The 22,728-nt window shown below is 38.1% G+C and overlaps 1 protein-coding gene across 1 annotated transcript in view; it reads left to right on the top strand.

The window, feature by feature from the left end:
* The first annotated feature begins 13,392 nt into the window (after positions 1–13,392).
* LOC122220693 (muscular LMNA interacting protein) overlaps positions 13,393–22,728 on the top strand; it is a 213,705-nt gene continuing 204,369 nt past the window's right edge. The window contains exon 1 of the mRNA XM_042940388.1: positions 13,393–13,571. Within this exon, the coding sequence (XP_042796322.1) occupies positions 13,509–13,571 (63 nt within the window). The 5' untranslated portion in view covers positions 13,393–13,508. The remainder of the gene's footprint in view (positions 13,572–22,728) is intronic.

Genomic DNA, 22,728 nt, shown 5'->3' on the forward strand with positions numbered 1-22,728 from the left:
TTGAAATCTGTAGACTTCTTAAAAGCTCCAAAAGTTTGAAAATAATTTTTTGGTCTCTCTGGAAAGTTCTAGCATCTTTGAGCTACTCAAATGGTCTATTGCTGTCTTTACTATTTCACAGATACCATGATCTGTTCCAAACAGTAGTCGTCCTTATCAGCAGTGTGATTCCGTGCACAGGGAGAAGGGTGGGTCCTCATGATGGCTCCAGAGAAGGGGAGGCTATGAATGATCTGAATTCTGAAGGCAAGACTCACACGTGCTCCATGTCTGTCTGATGTGATGGTACTGAAATTCATTTGCAAGGTGTGGAGGGGAATGAAAGTCATTTTATCACGTTTCAAGAAGGGAAATGGGATCAAAGAGACTTGTACATGTTTTGAAATCTTGAGAAAGCTGGATTGCATTATCCTCTGCAAGGGGGTTTGAGTCACCCTTTTAACTTCCTGGTTTAGTAGTTCTTTCATGCCCCCTAAAAACAATGTATCAATCATCCAGTGAATAGTGTGCCAATTAATTTATGGACATGGGGATTAACATGCAATCTGCTAATGCTGTGTTAACGAGTTTATGATTTTCATAAAATACATAGACCAATTTTGAGTTTTATCAACCTCGGTGGTTGAAATTAAAATGGAAATAGCAACATTTGTTTTTTGTTCTCCCTACAAAGCAACTAATTATTTTCCTCTGGGTAATGATGATTAACAAAATTCCTCTCCTGTTCCTGATCAGTGCACAGCTGGTACTCAGATAATCACAAAGACTGGGTTTTATGTGGTGATATTAACACCCCGTCTAACTTGAGAAGTACATTAACTGTGTACCGTTGTCTCAGTTCCTTAAATCTCAATGATGCCTTGATGAACTTCTCAAATTGGGAGCAACGTTTATATTAGTCAATTGTCATTGAGAGAGACAGAATGTTATCATGACGGTCTGCTATTGAGTGTACATTTTGTCTGCTTCAGACGTTGCAGATGGGCTTGCAACTTTGGTATATCTGAATAAGGCCCACAGGGACATCTCGTCCTATCGTATTTGTTGGCATTCTTCTTTCAGTTAAGCCAGAATGTGCTTGATAGACCTGGGCTTTGGAGCTAGAATGTGTTCAGAGCTACTCACTCCCATTCCTTGGGCTTTCCTGGTGTGAGGTTTGGACCAGGGTGGGCCAGAGGACCTGCGAGGGAGGTTATCACTGAAGAAGTTCCAGAGCTAAGCAAGGCAGCCCTCAGCAGAATCCAGGGTGCGTCTCTGTGTCTACAACATGTTCTCTTCATCCTTAGCGTAACAATCCCTTTAGAGACAGGGACCGTGTGTCACTTCCTTTTTATCACCAAGTTTCTCATCGTGCTCGGAAGTTAATAGGTGCTCAGGGTTTGCTGGATGAATGAAGTGTGATACAAAGGGAAAATTATGTGTTTGATTCTGCTACCGAAGAAGGTTTGATGTTAGCTAATTGGCCAGTGTGTGGTGATTGTGTCTCAACAATCATATAGAAGAAGCCATGTTTGCACTCGTACTGCCTTCAGAATAACAGTAAGTGTTATGTCTTTCTTAAGTGTCCACTATGGCATATTTTAAAATACACTTTGTGCTGGCGAGGATATGTGAAGGGCACACTTCTGTAACCCTTTAGAAAAGAAATGTAGCACTATTTGTCAAAAACTTGTAATGCTTTTGTTGTTTGTTTTTTGTTTTTTTTTCTTAGTCCGGGAAAATCCAGAGCCTGGAAGTCGGTTTTAATAAAATAATTGAAAATAGAGAGATAGCTTTCTGCGCACCGAGATGCTCATCTCAGATTTGTTTGCAACCAAGGAAGGACTAGAAACAACCTAAGTTTCCGGCAACATGGGGATAGTGAAATGTGACATATCACTAAATGGGGCTTTTGATATAAAATGCTTTTCAAAATTTTATAGTAAGATCATACATTATTATGTTAAGTCCTAAAATTGTCACATCATTATCATAGCTAAAATATACTGTATATAAAAAAAAATGCCTGGAAGGGAATATTATTAAATCTAAGAATAGAAATAAAACTGGAAGAAAATCCACCAAAATATTAACATTGGCCTTACTTTTTATTTGTTTTATTTTCCCAATTTTTAGTAGACCCCCGCAATTATGTCTCCTCTAGTCTTTTGTGTTGAGAATTTGTGACCTTACTTGGCTTCTGTCTCCACATTCCATTGCCATGGCAGATTGGCTCAGAATGGACACCCGACTCTAGTTGGGCAAATTGGTTTCTCTCTGCTGGGAATGTAAAACTGAGAATTCAGGGAAAGGAAGTCAGTTTGTATGCACGAATTTTGAACTGGAGGTGCAGCCACCTCTCCCCTCTTGCACAAAGAAAACAAATTTTCAGAAAATGAAGAAGAAAGAAAAGACAAGAGAACAGGGGATACTAGAGAAAAACTGGTTTCTGAAGACTTTCTAGGTTTTAGTCTTAGCCCTCAAGAGGCCTGGCTGAATGCTATGAGATACTCTTGTGTCCTTATACAATTATTACCATTTTTAGAATTTTTTCTCAATTCGGTTTCTATTACCTGCAATCAAGTATAAGTAAATGAAATGCCTTTACTTTTTGGATATTTAAAAAAATATATACAAAATGAGGATGTATTACTATTAAAGTATTATTATAATGAACATAATTTTTATTAGTTTTGAAGGACAGTAGATGTTTTATCAAGCACTCTTGCTGATACATTGTTTGTAAAAGTAAGAAGCATAGGTCATTCATGCCATAGAATTACAGTGCTTCTTCTGGTCCTATTTTACTGATTTTTGGGAGGTTTGATAATTTGATTTGACTCTAACATACACTTATTTGTTATTTTAAGAAAGCCTAATATGACAAATTTCAATTTTAAGATGATAAAGGAGAGAACCATCCGTTAAGGCAGGTTACATCCAGCCACTTCTCCTCACCTTTGCCATTATCTGACCTGTGTCCCTGACTTTTGGCCAGGTCTGACAAAAATTGTGCTGGCCACCAGAACACCATTAGAAATGCTCATGGATAAAAAATTGATGACTGGATACATTGTTCATAATGTGTTATCCAATAAAAAAAATACAGGCTATAATCCTAGTTACACTAAAAATTATAAATACACGAGCAAACTTGGAAATAAATATACCTTAATGTTAACTGTGCTATATTTGAGTTACGGCTTTACAGGGAATTAAAAATTACCTTTTTGTATTTTTTGTATCTTCAAAATTTTCTACAGTGTGTATGAATTTAGTTAGTAATAACATTTTTTTAAAAGTTAAATTTTTAATGAAAAAATACCTTAGGTACCAAAACAATCTTGGAAGTCTTTTCTCCTGATTCTGTCAGGTGCAAGAGTTTAATAAAGAAGGAGGGGGGAGGTGCCTGGGAGGCTCAGTCCATTAAGAGTCTGACTCTTGGCCTTGGCTCAGGTCATGATCTCACGGTTTGAGAGTTCGACCCCTGCCTTGCGCTCTGTACTGACAGTGTGAAGCCTGCTTGGGATTCTCTCTCCCTCTCTCTGCCCCTTCCCTGCTTGTGCAGTATCTTTCTCTCTCTCTTTCTCAAAATAAGTAAATAAACTTAAAAAAAAAAAGAAAGAAGGAGGAAAGGAGGGATAGAGTTTGGGCTGCCTCAGATACTCTGTCCATTGGATTTGGGCCCTCTGGTTGCTCTCTAAGGGAACATTTATCAGGACAAAGTGGCCTGGGATATATGTTCCTAGTCCAGACAATGCAAGGCTTACAGCAGGTAGTTGCTGAGAGCTCTGGCTTAAGGGTAAGCCTGGCTCCACTCTTTTCTATGTATGCTTAGGCTCTGTCTCAGTCTCCCATTCTGTACAATGACGCAGATCCCTCGTGGGGTTGTTGAGAGCCTAAGATGAGATGGTACTATATCAATTGCTTAGCAGAGTCACTGGCTCATAGCAAGTGGTCATAGTGTTTCCTGTTGTCGCTGATAAGTAACAGCTGTCAATTGCCCATTTGTAGTCAATAAACCTTCCATGTCCACCTACCATTCCTCAGACACGTTGTCCATATTCTGGCCTCCATTATTTTAGTTTACACCTGACAAGTTCTTCTTCCTATTTTCTCTATCAATTCTAAAAGTAGTTACTGCTGCTTCAACTTTCATGCCTATAGAAGTCACCTGTGGGTATTGTTAAACTGTGGATTCTCAGTAGGTCTAGATTCTCAATCGGTGTGGGTTGGTATCCAAGATTCTGAATTTCTAACAAGGTAGGTCCCACATGAGGTCAGTGTTGCTGTCCAAAGACCACTTTTAGTAACAAGGACTAAGATGGCCCTGCTGAAATCCAACATTTGTGTGAAATCTTCTCTAGTGTCTCTAACCAGAATGTCCTCTCCCTTGGCTTTCAAAGTACGTCATTTATACTCTTAATTTAGCACTTAATACATTAAACCTGCTTTGGTGCATTGCTGTATGTGATTCTGTTCACTCTTTAATGTTTATTTTTGCCAGAGAGAGAGAGAGAGAGAGAGAGAGAGAAACAGAGCATGAGTGGGGGACGGGCAGAAAGAGAGGGAGACACAGAATCTGAAGCAGGCTCCAGGTTCTGAGCTGTCAGCACAGAACCCCACACAACGCTCGAACTCACGGACCGCGAGATCATGACCTGAGCTGAAGTCAGACGCTCAACTGACTGAGCCACCCAGGCGCCCTGTTCTGCCCACTCTTAACTAAGCTCCTGATGGTTGACTGTGAACACCAGCATAGTGGTGTGGATGTGGTGTTCAACTGATAATTGTCAAATTATTAAACTGAATGAAAAAGAATGAAATGATAGCTTAATGAAAAAGAATGAAATGATAGCTTGTGTTTTACATGAGTATTCACTTCGAAATTGTCAACATAAATCAATTTAATTAGTGGAAATAGTGAAAGAGAGTAGGTTGCCAAGATTTTCAAATGGCGAATATATGATTGCAATATTTCCTTTTTCTTAAAAATACATTATACGTTACAGAATTCAGGGTGAGGTGATGTACTGGATGGGATGACAAAGACAATCTAGGATGATACATTTTCCACCCATCAAATGAATGGGTAATAATTTGTTTTTCAAACTCTAAGTTTCTGGGGCCATGGTTTAAAAGCAGCCTCTTAAGTAAACCAGAAGCCAAAGTTGGATAACCTTGTATACAAGCTGGACGTTAATTAGTGGTCATTGGGGTAACATGGACTCACTCTGTTGAGAGTAATTAGGGAAAGGAATTTCTAGGAAATGAGGAAGGTACAATGGAGGTCTCTGTTGGAGGAGGTCATCAAGAGGACGTGACCTCTGCTTGACCTTCGGGCTGAACTCAGGCAATTAGAGGCTCCTCCCCTGTCCTTGGAATATATGTTCGGCCTATTGTTCCCACAGAAGGAGCCATTTCAAGGACACAGGGTTGAGGGAGCAATGTGTGGGGGAGACCAGCTGGACGGTACATGTTACTGAACCCCATTAAGGCTTCTGTATAATAAGCTTTTAAGATTCTGGTGGGCAGGTGCAGATACCTACTTATCTTGCAGACACCCAAGTAGGACATACAAACCTGTATGTAAGTTCCCTTCCTTATTAAACTTTCCACCTACTGATCTGGAGTAGCCTGCCTCCTCCTTCAGTCTCTCCTTGCCCTCCACGTATGGGGGCCAGTTTGTGAACCAACAATCTTCCCCTCTCTGGAGATTCTCTGGTGGTTGGATAGCTCGGCAATTGTGCTGACTGTGGAGTTTGTTCAATCTTGCATAGGCACCTACTACATAATTCTGACTTTCCTTCCCCAGAGCAATTGGCAGTTCATTTCAGGACGACTTTCCATTGTATTTTAAAAACCCGGTCGATACAAATAGAAAAGAGACTCCATTTTCAGTAACCTTTTACTCTCCTACCACTCATGTCCTTAGGGAAGCTTAAAGAATTTTCATCAGTACGCTAAAAAGTAGATAGTAGGATATACTGCAAAACTTTTTCAACACTTAACTTTAAATCCCTGCTACTGCCAAGATATGCTTACAAAGAAATCATCTGGGGACACTTATCAACTACTGTTTTTGTGAAATGGTCCCCATGGGGATGAGGTTTACGCCTAACTTTTTTTAATTTAGTTTCTGTATCTTGTGCCTGATATCCAGCATTAGTTACAGAGTAAACAGTACTTTCCAAAGACTGACAGGGTCAGCTGCTCCGGGAATGTGGCCGGTGACCTCCCCGATGGATTATTGTCCTGCAGGCTGCTTCCAAGTCAGTTGAAAGGTAAGCATTCTTTCTGTATAAGTGCACACTGCTTTGGAACATGTTTCAATTTCAACTGAAAAATCTGAAAGTATATCCCGGGCACGTTGTCTCAAAGGGCATGGAGCTGTTACTGAGGGGGCAAAGTGATTTGTCATGTCAACACAATGGCCACAGCTAAGCTTCTGGGTTTAGGGGACGAGTGAACTACAGTGGTGCATCTGGTTGCTTTGATTAAGCCCTACAGACACAGGAAAACTTCCATCCAGAGCTCTTTTCTCAGCACACATTGTAATTCGAATATTCAAAAAGTAAAGCCTTCCATTCCTGAGTCCTTTTTTCTGAAGTCTCATCAGTTTAAGTTGGCTGTTGTCTCCACCCCTGAAACGGCAATGGTGGTGGTGTTTGTGTGTATGTGTGAGAGAAAGGGAGACAGAAAGAGACATTACTGGCAAGTATATCTACTATTCAGAAGATCTGGCAATATAGTGAGTGTTGCCAAGTGCGAGAGCAAAAGCTTGTTCAACCCACACATCATGGCTGTCACCATGAACAAGAGAAAATATCTCGTAAGTCCCTTGAAAATTTTAGATACTGAATACAGAATAGTGGAAACAATGGAACATGCTGGAATAGGATTCCCAAGGGCTTTTAATCAGCTTGTATGTTGTAGACTCTTAAAGTATGGATTTAGTTTTATAACAGAATTACGGTTATTTATAAATTATTATATTGGTATTAGTTTTTTGTACTTCACATTTTAGTTTTTGGTAAATATTGGTAAAAGGATTGTTTTTTGCAGATGCATGCATTCAAAAAGCTAGCACTTTCAAAGTTCTTGGAGCTCTCGCTTGATTGAACTATTTTCTAATGTTCCGAACAAATGCTCTGTCATCAAGAAATGATTTTATCAAGAAAATGTCTCTTTCCTTACATTGACTAAAATGTCTTCTCTACAGTCATTTTTTAAAACATGGCCCAGAACCAAAATGGGGGCACAAATAGTATCAGAAGATATAAAAAAATATCATATTCCAGTAGAAAAGGTTTATGTTTCACTGAAGGGTGGCAATTACAAAGGTACAAATTTGTTAAGCTGCTATTATCGTAATTATCCTATACTGATATTTTAGGGTTTGCTTTTGTGTCCACTTGGCAGATTCAAATGACAGAAATGTTTATTATATAGTTATAATTTGATTTAAAAATTCCTCCGTAGACATCATCTTTTCATAAACTGTGAGCATGTACCGTAACTCTCAGCATCCTGTGCCTCTGGCCTGCAGAAGCCGGACGGGAGGCTTACAAGTGGTGATGGTGAAGATATTAAAAGTCTTCCTGTGTTTGCCTGTTTTCCAGATGCACAGACAGATGAGAAGATGAGAGGAAGTTTCTGGAAGAAGAGTTCACAGATGCTGCTTGAGAGTTTACAGTGGCCATACCTGATAAATAGACTCAGGTAGGGTTGCTGGGAAAACTAGAAAATTCTGGGAATCAGTATCGTCCCTTTGTTTTTCACCGCCAACACCTCCTCCCTGCCCCAACCCATCCCATTTGAACATCAGACAGAGCCTTCCAGACACATGGGTGTAAATTCTGAACTAGGAGCAACACCAGTAGGTCAAAAGTTAGCTGTTGGAGATGAGTTTTCAGTGCCAGGTCTAAGCTAGATTTGTATTTGGCTGTTGAGTACCATGGGAAACACATTTCTGGCGTGGTTTTGCAACAGGCTAAGTTACCTGCTTAGTGTAGTATCCTGGTGCACCTCTAAATGGGTATGGGGGTTACATGGGCTTCTGATTTGACTGTGGAGAGCATACAGGACCTACCCGTGCCCCGCAGGTGCCATGTGGACTGATCAACCCATATAAAAGGCATTCATTGTCTCAGAAGAGGATCCCCTTTTCGATAAAAAGCTCTTTAGCCTCGGAGCACTCAACGAGGAAGAGCCTCAGTTGTCTACACCAGGCTGTTATTTTTTCCAAAGAAAACAGCATTTGCTTTTCATGCCTCGTGAGTGTCTGTCTCCTTTGTGAGGTTTCAGAAGTAGAGCACCTATCTGTGCTTTTGCTGTGGAGGTGAAAGCTGTTTAAATGGCAGGGGTGGGGAAATCACCATTAAAAACAAAACCCAGTATATTTCATTCTCTGACCCTACAGGTGCACAGGCCATTTTAAGAGTTGCAAACCCCACTCTCCCCGTTTTTGAATATAGGCACAACATCACAAAATCTGATCAGCTGAGATTTCATCCACCATAAGAGGTGCATGACGCTGATGCAAAGTAATAGAAGAGGTGCCAGTATCTTGAAGTAAATATCATTTTCTGAGGGTTGTTTCACTTTTGAATGGAATTCTTGCTTGCCTATGGTGGCGTCAATTTTAATTTCCTGTTTGGAGTGACCTGTTACTCATATTATGTTTCTGGGAAAAAAGTGATAAATTTCCAGCTTGAAAAGGAATTACGGATCTTTCTCTGTTTTTTTTTTTTTTTTAAATAATAGCTTTATTGAGATATAATTCACTCTTTTAAAGTACATACACAGTTCAGTGGTTTTTAGTATATTCAGAGTTGTGTAGTGATCCTGACTATCTGATTTCAGGATATTTTCATCACCTCAAGAGGAAGCCCCATGTCTGTTAGCAGTCACTCCTCACTCTGGTCCCCCCCAACCCCTGGCAAACACCAGTTATCTTTCTGTTCCTATGGACTTGCCGATTATTCCAGATGGTTCATATAAATCGTGTAATATGTGACTGGCTTCTTTCGCTTATATTTTCAAGGTTCATCCATGTTGTGTGTGTGTGTCAATACTTCATTCCTTTTTATTGATGAATAATATGCCACATATGGCATTTCACATTATTTCACCGTTCAGGTGTTGTTTCCATTTTCTGTTATGAGTAATGCTGTCATGAACATGTGTGTGCAAGTTTTTGTGTGGACACATGTTATTAGTTCTTGTGTGTGTGCCTAGAAGTGAAAATGCTGGGTCACATAACTATATAAAATGTTGGGGAACTGCCACACTGTTTTCTGAAACGGCTGTTTGTGGGGCGCCTGAGTGGTTCAGTCAGGAAAGCATCTGACTCTTGATTGCTACCCAGGTCATGATCTCATGAACCCATGAGTTGAAATCAAAAGTTAGACTCTGCACTGACAGTGTAGAGCCTGCTTTGGATTTTCTGTCTCCCTCTCTCTCTCTCTCTCTCTGCCCCTCACCCACTTGTGCTCGCTTTCTGTCTCGAAAATAAACATTAAAAATAATTTTAAGTGGCTGCTCAACTTTATAGTCCTACCAGCAATGTAGGAGGGTTCCAGCTTATCCACTTGTAACTAGTGCCTGTTACTGTCTGTTATTTGATTTTAGCCATCCTCGTGGGTGTGAAGTGTTCTCTCGTTGTGGTTTTGATTTGTGTTCCCTAATCACAACATCTTTCCATATGCTTGTTGGCCATTTGTCTTCTTTGGAGACATGTCTATTCAAATACTTCAACTATTTTTAAACTGGGTTGTTTGTACTTTGTACTGTTGACTTGTAAGAGTTCTTTACAGAGTCGAAGGCTTCCTGCTTCTTAAGTCTGTTTATTTATCCTTTGCTCCAATAGTTAGTCATTTGAGTAAGATAAGTGAACAGTCAATATTGTGTTCATCTGTAACATGATTTGTGTTGGATAAATGCATTTTGTTCCTTTGTTCCCTACCAAAAATTATATAAATAACAGTGTATGAAATGTCTTAAGTCACATCCATTTAATACTTTCCTTCCTGTATCTTCTTTCCTCCCTCCATCCCTCCTCCCTCTTTCCTTGTTTGCTTTTTTTCTTTCCTTCCTCTCCCTCCTGTCCTCTTTCCTTTACAAAAGTTTATTTGGTCCCTACTATGTTCTAAGTGCCTGGGTAAAGTGTTACATAAAGCGCCCTCTGGTGCTTATACTCTACTGGAAGAGACAAATGACAAATAAAGAGTTATGGATACACTTAAAATATCATGTGAAATAATATAATGCCAGAGGTGATAAGAGCTATGAAGAAGAACACAGCAAGTGAGTGGACAGAGAGTTTGCTATTTTAGATGAGGTCCCTGGGGAAGATCTAGCTCAAGTGAGAAGGGAGCCACATGACTGTCTGGGGAGAGAGAGCATTCCTGTCAGGGGAAGGAAAATACTGGTAGTGACAGACAAGCGGAAAGGAGACCAGTGTGGTCTAGTCTGGGCTATTTGACCCGTAAATGGACAAGTGCTAGCTTTAGCATAGGCATACTTTCACCTAAAAAAGAAAAAAGAAAAAAAGCCCTTGTTTCTAACACATATCTAGAATATTTTTAGGGATACCTGAGTGGCTCAGTCAGTTAAGTGTCCAACTCTTGGTTTCGGCTCAGGTCATGATCCCAGGGTTCGTGGGTTCAAGCCCTGGAATTGGGGCTCTGCACTGATGGTGCTGAGCCTTCTTGGGATTCTCTCTCTCCCTCTTTCTCTGCCCCTCCCCCATGTGTGCCTGCTCTCTATCAAAATAAATAAGCATAAAAAAAGAGAGAATATCTTTAAGCCTACCTTTGTAAATGGATGGAGTAGATAGCATTCACCATAGAGTGCTGGTGTTATTCACCCACTTTCCCTGTCATGGCTGGGACGGACCTACTTGTTCAGAGGTGCTGATGCACACAGTGGTTAGGACCTTGGGCCAGGGAACTTGAGTGTCACCTGTTAGTTGTGTAATTGTCTTATTATTTTTTTTAATTTTTTAAATGTTTATTTTTGAGAGAGAGAGAGAGCGAGCATGAGTGGGAGAGGGGCAGAGAGAGAGGGAGGCACAGAATCTGAAGCAGGCTCTAGGCTCTGAGATGTCAGCACAGAGCCTGACATGGAGCTTGAACTCACAAGCTGTGAAATCCTGACCTGAGCCGAAGTTGGACACTTAACTGACTGAGCCACCCGGGTGCCCCTGTCTTATTATTATATATGTTTAACTCAACAAATACCATAAGCTGGGTGACTTACTAGAAATATCTTTCCTCCTATCCTGGAGGCTGGAAGTCCAAGGTCAAGGTGCTGGCAGCATTGGTTTCCTCTGAAGGCCTCTCTCCTTGGCCGGTAGAATAGCTGCCTTCTCTCTGTGTCTTTACCTGGTCTTCTCTATTTTTTTGTATTTTTGTCTTAATCTCCTCTTCTTATAAGGACACAAGTCACACTGGATTAGTGCCTACCCTGATGGCTTCATTTTACCTTCATTGTCTCTTTAAATAGTCTATTTCCAAATATAGCCTTATTCTGAAATGCTGAGTAACAGGACTTCAACACGAATGTGTGTGTGTGTGTGGGGGGGGGGTACAATTCAGCCCATCACAATGGTGAAGATAATAGTATCTACTATCTAGAATTGTTTTGAGAATTAATTGAGATAATACATGTAGAGCCTTAAAGGAGTTCCTGGCACAAGGTGAGTACTATTAAAGTGTGATAAGTAAAAGTATTATACTAGTTATATCCAGTCATGCCTACATTGAGAGTTTGTTGAGGAAAGAAAAGTAGAAATTATATCTTTTAATCCTATTATTTTTATTTATTATTTAAAAGAATATGTCTGCACCTGGAATAATCTTCACCTGTTACAGGTTCTCAGGACATGTTTGCTGAAGTGAAAATTTTCATCCCCGTTGGGGGACATCACTGGCACATCCCTCTAATTATCACTGTTCTTCCCCAACCAGTTCTGCACCCACCATTCCTCTGCTTCTAACTGGATCCCAAATTTCACCTTCAGGCATAAAACTAGCAAAGTGGAGTTTCCTTTTGCAGCCATAGCATGCTTTTTTATTTTCCTAGAGAGATTTTGGAAGTTCCATTTACATAAAATTTCAATGATTGCCTTGCTTTTGACACATACCAATCTTGCATGCTAGTCAACTTCTAAGACATCAGTTTTCAAACTTGTTAGGGCAACAGGCGTGTATGTTTCTTTTTCTGGAATGCAGAGTTGAGCCAAGAGGGAAGTCCCTTTTGCCCATGAGTCTGATACAGTGTTTCTGAAGTCATCATTCTGAGGCAGGGCTAGCTAGGCTTATTTCTTCCTAAATGTTTCACTTATGAGATCCTCAGCCCTTTCATCAAGATGCAGAATAAACTCCAGAGCAACTCTGCCTGGCAACAGAGAATTGACTGTAATCACTCTAAAGGGTGGAGCCTCACAATACTTTTCCTAAAATGTTTTCTTAAAAAGTAAAGGAAAAACTGATAGGAAATTTGAGTTAAGGTCAGAAACAGGTGTTAAAATGTTTCAAAGAGGCCGAGGGATTAGACTACCATAGAGATCAGTGTTAGCTTACTCCCAAAGCCATTTTTATTTTTTATTTCCATCCACATATCTGGTTTGCTGCAAAAAATACGGAGAGGTAATTACCATCAAGTTACATAATTAATTTTCTTTAAGACATGTAACAATTTTCAAAGAATTCTGTAAACATTTGTTACATTGGAAAAATGAATTTCATCTCCTATGTCCTGACTTTGTTCCCAGTAGAAAAGCCAAGGTAATGAAGAGAATAATCATTTTTTTTTTTTTAATGAAGGGAAACACCACTTTTATTTTACGGTGTTTCTAAACATCATTTGCCAGCTTTTCAGAATAACATTAGCAATACCCCTTGAATATATATGTTGTGTGTTAATAGTTTTAACTAGCTATTTTTTACCCCTGTAAGCAGCTTTTTAAACTTTTGAGCTACAAAATAATGCATAAATATCTGGACTATGAGGACCCAAACTGGAATTTGGAAGAACTAGGCTGGCTGATTCATATTGGCTACATGACGATTACATTTGTCCTTTGTAAACTGATTTATTAGGTCTGTGTTCTAGAGTATATTTTATTGTGCTCCAATGCTATGAATGAATTCTTTGATAGTGGCTTTTTGTCACATGCATCTTTCATGGTTCAAGGAACCTAACCTGTTGGAATATTCTCCTGTTGAAGAGTTTGCTTTTATATCTAGTGACATTTATCATTATCTGAGGCCAGCTGCCTGACTTCTCTTCAGTGCTCTGTTTATGGGGTTTGAACATCTATAAATGGAAACACTAGCTAACCAGAAATTATCGCCAGGGCTTTCTGATAGTGTCCTGAGCTCTCACAACTTGGAATGTCCTGCAATATCTAACATGTAAGCACGTCAAATCATTTTCTAGACAGAATCTGAATATCTTTTTCTGTTTCTCTCTCTCTCTCTCTCTCTCCCACTGTCTCTCTGTTTCTCTCATTCTCTTGCAACATGGAATTTGAAAAGCATGAAAAAGGAAGCTTATTAAATGAGAATTTAGAGGAGAAACTGACGGTAAGATGTGTGAGATTTATCACAGATTTATAATGTAATGGACAGTAAAAAAGCAACTATCACAGACTGAAAAAGTTGTACTAACTAGCTTGTATTTCCATGTGTTTTTTTTTTGTTTTTTGTTTTTTGTTTTTTCTGGTCAACCGTCTTAAAATTAATGAGTTCATGGGTTTTGCTGAACACAGTGTGATAAAATTATTAATAAAATTTCAGTACTACAATGTGGGCAAAATGGATTTTAGTTGAATGATGTAGTTTACCTTCCTTTTTAAAACCAGAATCTATTTATTTTGAGCCCTTGTTGTGATTGTTCAATACTGGAAGATTATTTCATTAATTGAGATGAAGCTGAGCAAAGTCCAGTTTCTCTCAGAGATATTAGGAATGTGTAAAGAAAAATATATAAATATCCTAGTCTATTTTAATGTTTTATCAAATAAGTTAACAAACTTCTAGTGTAAGGGTAAAGTCTCTGAAAGTTTTAATTTTTTTGTTATGAAAGTTATAAAACAAGTTTACCTTGATGCTAAGAAATTACATGTCAATGAACAGTAGTGTTCACCTGTTTTTGCTCAAACACAAAATACACCATAAACTTGAATAGTAGAATGTGCTGTTCATGGCTCACCTGATGGGTGTAGGAGGCTAATTATGCTTGTAAGTTTACTGTGGCTACGGAGTTAACGTTACAACAGGGCATGGCTAATTTTAACAACAGTACAAGTAGCAAAACGTAAAACTATGTCAACTTTAAGACTGGGACTTCTGAAAGTCATGAGAATGCATTGTTCTGGATGTTTGAAATAGAGATTTATGTACTCTTAATGATGTTAAATCTTGAAAGAGGAAGAAATAAACCGGAGGGTTGAAAATTCTTGAAGTACATTAGAATTTCAAAGCTTTGAAGAAATATATTGACTACAATATAACTGAAAGGATTCAGATCATCATGTTAAATATTAGCAGTGGATCTCTGTTCTAGTGGTTGTCTAAACAAGTAATGGTCACTATTTGGCTTTTTGACTATTTTGGAAAACTATGGTTTATTATGAACTAACTGGGGTTTTGAGAGAAAAAGGTCTGGGTGACAGTTCTTACACCACAACTTCAAAATGTAGGACTGTGGGATTTTGTTGAGGCTTCTGAGTCTCTGTTAACTCACCAGTAAGATGGCGAGACATCATACTGATTTGAAGGGTGTCGTGAAGATGAAAAACTATAATGTATGTGGATTCCCTGCTCTGAACTGTTATTTTCAAACTGGTGTAGGCTTGACTTGCTTAGAAAGTACATACCCAAAGTTTATTACTATGGAAAGAGAAATCTGAAATGTGATTCAAAGTAAAAGGAAAACTCAGATATACTAACCATCAAGGCTTAGTGGCTGTAAACCCATTATGCAAACAGAAAGAGAGTAAATAAATACATGAGTGAGAGTTGCTATGAATTATTGTGAAATTTGACCCAGAGGTTTTTGGCAATCTTTTATGGGAAGTTTTGCAAATACGGTGGATGTGGGGCAAGTGAACAAAAGTGAGAATGGTCTCTTATTTCCCATTTTACTTTCTGGAGGGTCAGACATTCTGGATTCAGGACTCTATCTTGAACGCAGGTATAAATATAAAAGTGAGCAAAAACCTCTCCTTAGAGGAAGCAGCTATCACAAAGTTTATGAACATTTCCCTGGAGGAGAGCTCTAGGACCAGCCTCTGATTAAGTTCAAGAAGAGTGGAGGGAAACACGGGACAAATCAGAAGGCATGGGAATATCTAATCTGTACTGAGAAGAGATGGTTCTTGCAGAAGGGGGAACACATGAAAGTTCCGTAGTCTCTATAAGCACACAGAGCTACATCTGTAACTCAGATGTCTTTCAGATAAAGGAATTCTGCCACTGTTAGCAAGAAAAGGTTACCTTATATTCAGTGTCTCTAAGAGAGCAGGAAAATATGTAACATATCTTTGAAAGTTTACTATAGAAATGTGGTTAATCCTGGTATAATATAGTATGACTGGCTAGGTTGCCAGATACAGTTAAAAATGTATTTTTGAGGGGTGCCTGGGTGGCTCAGTCAGTTGGGCGTCTGACTCTTCATTTCAGCTCAGGTCATGATCTCACAGTTTGTGAGTTTGAGTCCCGTGTTGGACTCTGTGCTGATGGTATAGAGCCTGCTTGGGATTCTCTCTCTCTTCCTCTTTCTCTGCCCACACACTATAAATAAATAAATAAATAAATAAATAAATAAATAAATAAATAAATGTATGTTTTTGTAGAGTTCACTAGGTTCTGAAAATTATTAATTACAAACAGTAAAGTTTGTAAAAATATGGCTTTAAAAGGAGAGAATATTTTTCTATTAAAATATTTAAACATTGGCCCAGTATAATATTGCTGAATTATAATATGCGTCTTCTTTAAAATGAAAGGTGTACTTCTCATAAAGATCTGTATTATGAACAATGTTATGAAATATATGACACAATTAAGACATTTACATGATTGGCTGAATTTGAAAAAAAATTCCAAGGTGAGATCTATAGCAAATAAGAAAATCAAAAGTCTTACAGATTTTTTTTAAACAAAACTTTTTAATGTTTATTTATTATTGAGAGACAGAGACAGAGCGTGAACATGGGACGGGCAGAGAGAGGAGGAGACACAGAATCCAAGGCAGGCTCCAGGCTCTGAGCTGTCAGCACGGAGCCCGACGTGGGGCTCGAACTCACAAACTGTAATATCATGACCTGAGCTCAAGTTGGATGCCCAACCAACTGAGCCACCCAGGCGCCCCTGGTCTTACAGATTTTTAAAATTCATCAGTTTATTCTACTGAAGGATCTACACAAAAATAAAATAGGATTCTTTACTACATATCCAATATGGATCTCGCCTTATAGGGGGGAGAGAATTGCTACCTTTAGCTATTGACTTTTTTTTTTGCCCTGAATTTGTTGCTCTTTGGTGATTAAAATAAAGATTCCTGGGAGCTTGGCAATTAAAGGTGCATCAATAAATAATCAGATAAGAAATATGATACTCAAATCCTTCAAAATGTCCTAAATTTACCAAACCAATCTATTTTTCACAAATTGGTTGATATTATCCCAATTTTTAAAATAATTTTTTAATGTTTATTTGTTTTTGAGAAAGAAAGAGACATAGTATGAGTCGGGGAGGGGCAGAAAGAGAGGGAGACACAGAAATGGAAGCAGGCTCCAGGCTCCAAGCTGTAGCACAGAGCCCCACGTGGGGTTTGAACCCACCAACTGCGAGATCATGACCAGAGCTGAAGTTGGACACTTAACTGACTGAGCCACCCAGGTGCCCCTGATATTGTCCCATTTTTTGACACATGAAAAGAAAAATCAATTAGCATGGGCTTAAAAGGACATTTCCATCCCTTGATAAACCAACAACATAGTAAGCTGTGGTAGATATTTTAGTCATCCCTGATTCTGCAAAATCCAAATTATTCTGAAGGTAGTTTTTGTGGGGGTGCAGGGAGGGAGAGAACTATTTTGTAACAATACAGTTTTGTTTGCTTGGTTCCACAATAACTGATGTTGGAACTGAATGGATCTTTTGTTTCTCCTGATGAGGCTTGAGTAACTATTGTATCGTGAGTTCCCCAAAGTACATTCCTTAAAATTCTGATTTTCCATACTGTTCCATGAAAAGAGGTTCTAATCTATGCTTAAGAATATTCATGAAACACTGTGTTCAGAATGAACTGCACAGTCTATTTCCTTTTGGAGACTCCTAATGTATTTTAGGACACTGAAGGCCATGAGACACTCTGGAGGTTAATCTAGTATTTCTTAAACTCCCTACCAGTGTAATGCATTTTAATGTGTTTACCATGACAATGAATATTCTAACTAGTGTTCTCTAGTTTAGGAAGTAGTGTGTCAGTATATTAATTGTCTGATTTTATTTATGAGCTTCATTTTCAGAATGATACACAAAATAATAAATTTAAGCTGGGTATCATATCTATAACATGAGGTTATTTCTGGAATAGTGTTGAAAGTAAATAATTTCTGTTTAGTACATTTTAATAAATAAGTAAAATTAAGGAAGGACATCCTATTTCCTCAAATCTTTTTCTTTTAGATTATTAAACAAATCAATGAAGCATTTAACTTCAACTAAAATTTCTTAAAGAAAAGGAACAATTCATGTATTAACATAGTAAAAATAGTCATGCACTTCAGGGTATTCTGAAATAATGATGGCTCTTTCTCTAACAGATGAAAGCACAAATAGACTTTATGCATAAATCTAATAATTTCTATCCCATAAGTATAATATGTCTCAAGAGACAATTGTATGTTTCCAAGTAATAAATGCTCACTAAGTCTGACAAATATAATGATAATAAGAAGGGTAAGTCATCCAATTCATTTTATGTTGAAGCTTCGTAGAAGCAAAGTAACATAGTAGTCAACCTCTGAATGTCATAAATATTGCTTTTTTGAGTAAAAAAATATGGATACTGAGAAATTATGTCATCTGACAGATTTTTTTTTAACAGGATGTATCTAATTATAAGGAGATGAAACTTAAATTTTTAATAATTGAAATTTTACTTTTTTTTTTTGAAATTTTACTTTTTATATTTAAAATTTTTCAACTTATTTTAAATTTTTGGGGGAAAAGTTTATCCAGTGATGTGTAAATTTACCTGTGATCTCACAAGAAACATTATTTTAGTTTCATAAAAAAAGAGATCACACCATTTCTTTTTGAGACAATGAAAGAAAAGAAACTGAAGAAAAAAACACAGAAAAACTGAAATTCTGTGACAATTCAGGGAGTGCACTTCTAAAGTAAGGTGCAATTAGTTATTTATAGCTTCATTAACACAAATAAAATTAATTATTTACTATGAAGAAATTTGTTAGAAAACAAAAAACATGGGACCGGCACTTTGGTGATAGTTTCCAATGTTAGTATCTGATGACAAATGTGGCTTTTGTTGGGGGACATCTTCATAGGTGCAAGCTTGTGTCTATTAGGTAGAAATGTCCTCAGCAAAAGGAGGATGAGCCTTTCAAATCAGTGGACATTTCTGAATGCCTGTGTTGAACAAGACAGGGTCCTATGGACTATAGTGGACATGATAGAGTCTTGGCCACTGAGGAGATTATTATATTTTATCATTTTTTTAGTAGGTTATGAAATAATAATGGTAAATTTTAGTAGCTTGGAAATATTTTAAGTAGAGAAAACATAAACATCCCAATTCTCTTTTCTCACATAGACTTGAGACAGCAAGTCTGTAATTATTCATCAGAATGTCTTAACAGTGGAGCTATTGTAAATCATTTTATATAGTAACATATTTTATTCTGTCATAATATTGACTATTAGCGGTCACTCAAAGGACGTGACCCCTGGTTGACCCACAATCTGGACCCCAACAATTGGAGGCTCCTCCCCCTCCTACCACCACTTTCCTTGGAATATACATTCTGCCTATCATTCCACATAGGAGCTGTTTTTAAGGAGGTAGCCTTGAGAGAGTAAGGTGTTGTTGAGACCACCTGGATGATCGTGTCTGAACCCGGTTAAGGCCCCTATGCAAACTTTTATGATTATGCCAGTTGGGTGTGGAGATCTACTCATTTTGTGACGCCTAAGACAAGTTTAACAAGTAAGTTCCTTGCCTATTAAACCTGCCACCTAGCAGTCTGGAGCAGTCTGCCTATTTGGTCTCTCCTAGCTCTCTGTGTGTGGGGGACCAATTTCAAATTTCACCTGGGAAGCTCTCAAGATTTTGAATCAACACCACTTATCTACTTATTTTTCTAATTTTGTCTAACTAGAGTCATGGGTAACAGATACTCAGTAGGTGCTGACATACTTGAAAAAAAACTTTAGACTATGGATGTTTCTGATGTGTCATTCAGAGTTGATTTTTAGTACAACTTGAGTGTTGATTTTGATCCATACCTAATTCCTGACAAGACAACATCATATAATAAAATAAGTGGTAAATTTAGATTCATAATCCTCTTGTGGTCAGGTCCTGGATCTATGTATCTTTATCATAATGGATTGCCCTGGATCCTTTTATGCTAATTTTTATAGTGACGAAAAGGAAAGAAAGATGTAAACAAACGAATGAACAGCTACATCTCCTTCTCTTTGGCATCTGATTATTTATTTATTTTAGAAAACTCTTTCCATTTCTCTGCCATTTGTAAGAGTGGACCAATGACTCTTGCTATGTTCTGGATTTTACTGATAAAGTTGCTTTGGGTGCCCATTTTGTTGGAGGGATCATTTTGACGGTAGAGGATATAAGTTAATTTGTCCCCAAACCTTAACTCCTCTGTGCTGCTGGCTCATGTTTGTTTGTATGTGTGATACCATCATGGAGAATGGTAGGCATATGGGCATCTTTAAGAATGCTGCTGGTCTCCTTAACATGTTTGTGGTGCCTGCAGTACATTCTGTGTCTCTGTGTGGCACCTCTCCCAGGATGGCCCATTCATGAAAAGTATATTTTGCATTGATTAATCCTTTTTCTCCAGAGAGGGCTAGAGTTCTATAATTAGTTGACATCCAAAATACTCTGGAAATAATTATCTAAAAAAAAGAGAAAACAGATGGGCATTAATAAGCAACATGTTATAGTGTCTCAGTGAGTATCCTTCAACTGGAAGGCAAATGCAGGAAATCCAGGACTAGGATTCTCTGCGTTTCTGAACTCAGTGTCACTTCTGAATTTTTAGTAAGATTAATTTATTCCCCTTTCTTATGGAGATAAGGACTCCCTAAGAAGTCAGTAAAGCGGTTGTAGGATTGATCAGTCAGCACCAGGTATTAGAGAGTTCACAGGTTAAGATAATGTTCTCCAAAGAACTGAGACATCCCTCCAGCATTATGAAGGATAAGAAGATTTTGATTTTACCCCAGGTGAAGTATAATTGCAAAGAATAACCATTAAATCTAATCATTTGGCAGATCAAAGTAAAAGCCTAAATAATTGCTCTTAAGTCTCATTTTGCATAAGAAGTAATTCCACCCTAACTTCTTTCTGGACTCCTTTTCATAGAGCTAGTAACAGAATTTTAATAATACTTGAAGACTCTGTAGCTTGGAATAAAAAAGAAAAAAGGAGGGAGGAGACAAGATGCCATGGATCATTGGGATCCATAGGAAATTACTAAGCAATAGGAATTGAAGTCTTAATGGGTATAATTGCAGAAAGAAGACTGGAAAAATGACGAGTTAGGGTAGGTGAGCCCATGCACGTGTTCTGAGTACCATCTTAACATCTATGAAAATCGAAACACAGAACCTGTGTCTTTGTGTGTGTGTGTGTGTGTGTGTGTGTGTGTGTGTACTTCTGACTCCAAAGAAGGGGTCTTCTCTCTTTTTCTAAGTGCCATCTAGTGTGGTAAAAAGTGTGTTGTATCTGAGTTGAGGAGACCATTATTGGTGTTCAAGTTGTGTTTGTGCGACTTTACTTCAATCACATAACCTTTGGTTTCCTTCTCTACAGCCTGAGAGATTGGGTTGGATTAGCATATATTCTCTAGCCTTTTATAAGTCTGTAGGAAGTATCCATTGGCTGTGTGGTTATTAAATCCTTTCCATACCAAACAATGCCTATTTACACAAACATTAGAAACCTTGAAAAATATTATATTTTTATGTCCTCACTGACCAAATGTAAAGTCGAAGTCCTTGTTATTAGTTTATTTAGACTGTGGTATAAAAAGTTCACAGTTCAGTACTCATGAGTTGAATTGCACAGATTTTTTATGTTTACGCGAAGAAGCCACAAACATTTGAGAATGGGATCATGTGTGAACCTTATGGAATAGATTAAGAAAGTAGCATACAAGTGGCTTAATATTAATACCAAAATATTGTCAGAATAAAGCATTGTATGTTCTCATAATACTACGTAAAATAAAGTAGATGCTGTGTTTTCATCGGGAACAAAATTTTAGAATACATAAAGTCTGTGTTTTAAATGTTATTTCTAAGATGGGTTTCTTTAGCTCTTACTCATTCCCTTTTGTAGTTCTTACCACTCTCGGCAGTGTGCCTGACACAGATATCTTGCTTGGTCCCTGTGCAATTCTAATTTTAGTCCCTTTGCACTGCTGAAGGTTGAGGGAAAAAGTAGACTGCACCGAATGGCAAAATCCTCACCACCGTTTCCATTTTTCTTTTTCCTTTAAGAAAAATGAGGGCTGTGTCAGTTAACACCCAGGGACGGGAGGGGAGAGCAAAGTGAAACTGATAAGGAGCCAGATTTCTACTTTATGGTTCAAATGAAGTTCTTGAAGCCATCCAGTCCTTTGAAAACCACTGCTAATTAAAGCAGTGTCTGCTGATAATGTAAGTCTGAGATGCACTGTTTGAATGGATCTTTTGATGCAGCTCTGTGTGTTGGTGAATAACAGAAGGGAGATGGATTGCAGGCTTTAAGCGAACTGTGCTTTCACACTGACATTTATAACACACTGTACGTGCGGCGAAATATTTTCTAGGTTCTCATTGTGGGAATTACAATAACTTACATATCTAGTTCTGCCCCAACTATGGCTCCCCTCAGGGAATGACAAATAGACTGTTGTATTAGTGATGTAATTATATTACAGAGTTATGGGCTTTATTTTGCTACATGATCTTCATAAAAATAAGGAGGTGATTTTTTAAATGGTGAGAGGGTGTCTGTGGTTTAATTGCCAGTTTTCTCCTTTATTTACAATCTAAACATTTCTCAAGGGTACTTTCCTCAATTTTCTTCTCAGCTAATGGGTGTTGCCTTGTGTATGTAGCTTCTGGGGAAGACGTCACCCCCAGTTTGTTCTTCAAAATAGGCTTCCTGCCCTTGTGGATGTCAGAAGGCAGCAATTCAGAGACCACCTCATGCTTTTAAATACTAACTTGATGACATTCATCTCAGGAGCAGATGAGAGAGCCCCTAAGGTTGCTTTCCTAAACCTGTAATAATTTCTCTGGGATATCATGTCGTAGTGGGAGACCGAAGGAAGAAATGTCAGCATGAATTAATAAGCTTATCACAGAGAGTGGGGAGTTCTTTTAGAATACGTGAAGGAAACATGGGAAATAAAGTAGTTTTGTTCCAATTTTGTTTTTGTTCCAGTTGAGCTCAGCTTTCAATCTGGAA

Source organism: Panthera leo, chromosome B2 (assembly GCF_018350215.1).
Source record: "Panthera leo isolate Ple1 chromosome B2, P.leo_Ple1_pat1.1, whole genome shotgun sequence".
Taxonomy (NCBI): Eukaryota; Metazoa; Chordata; class Mammalia; order Carnivora; family Felidae; genus Panthera; species Panthera leo.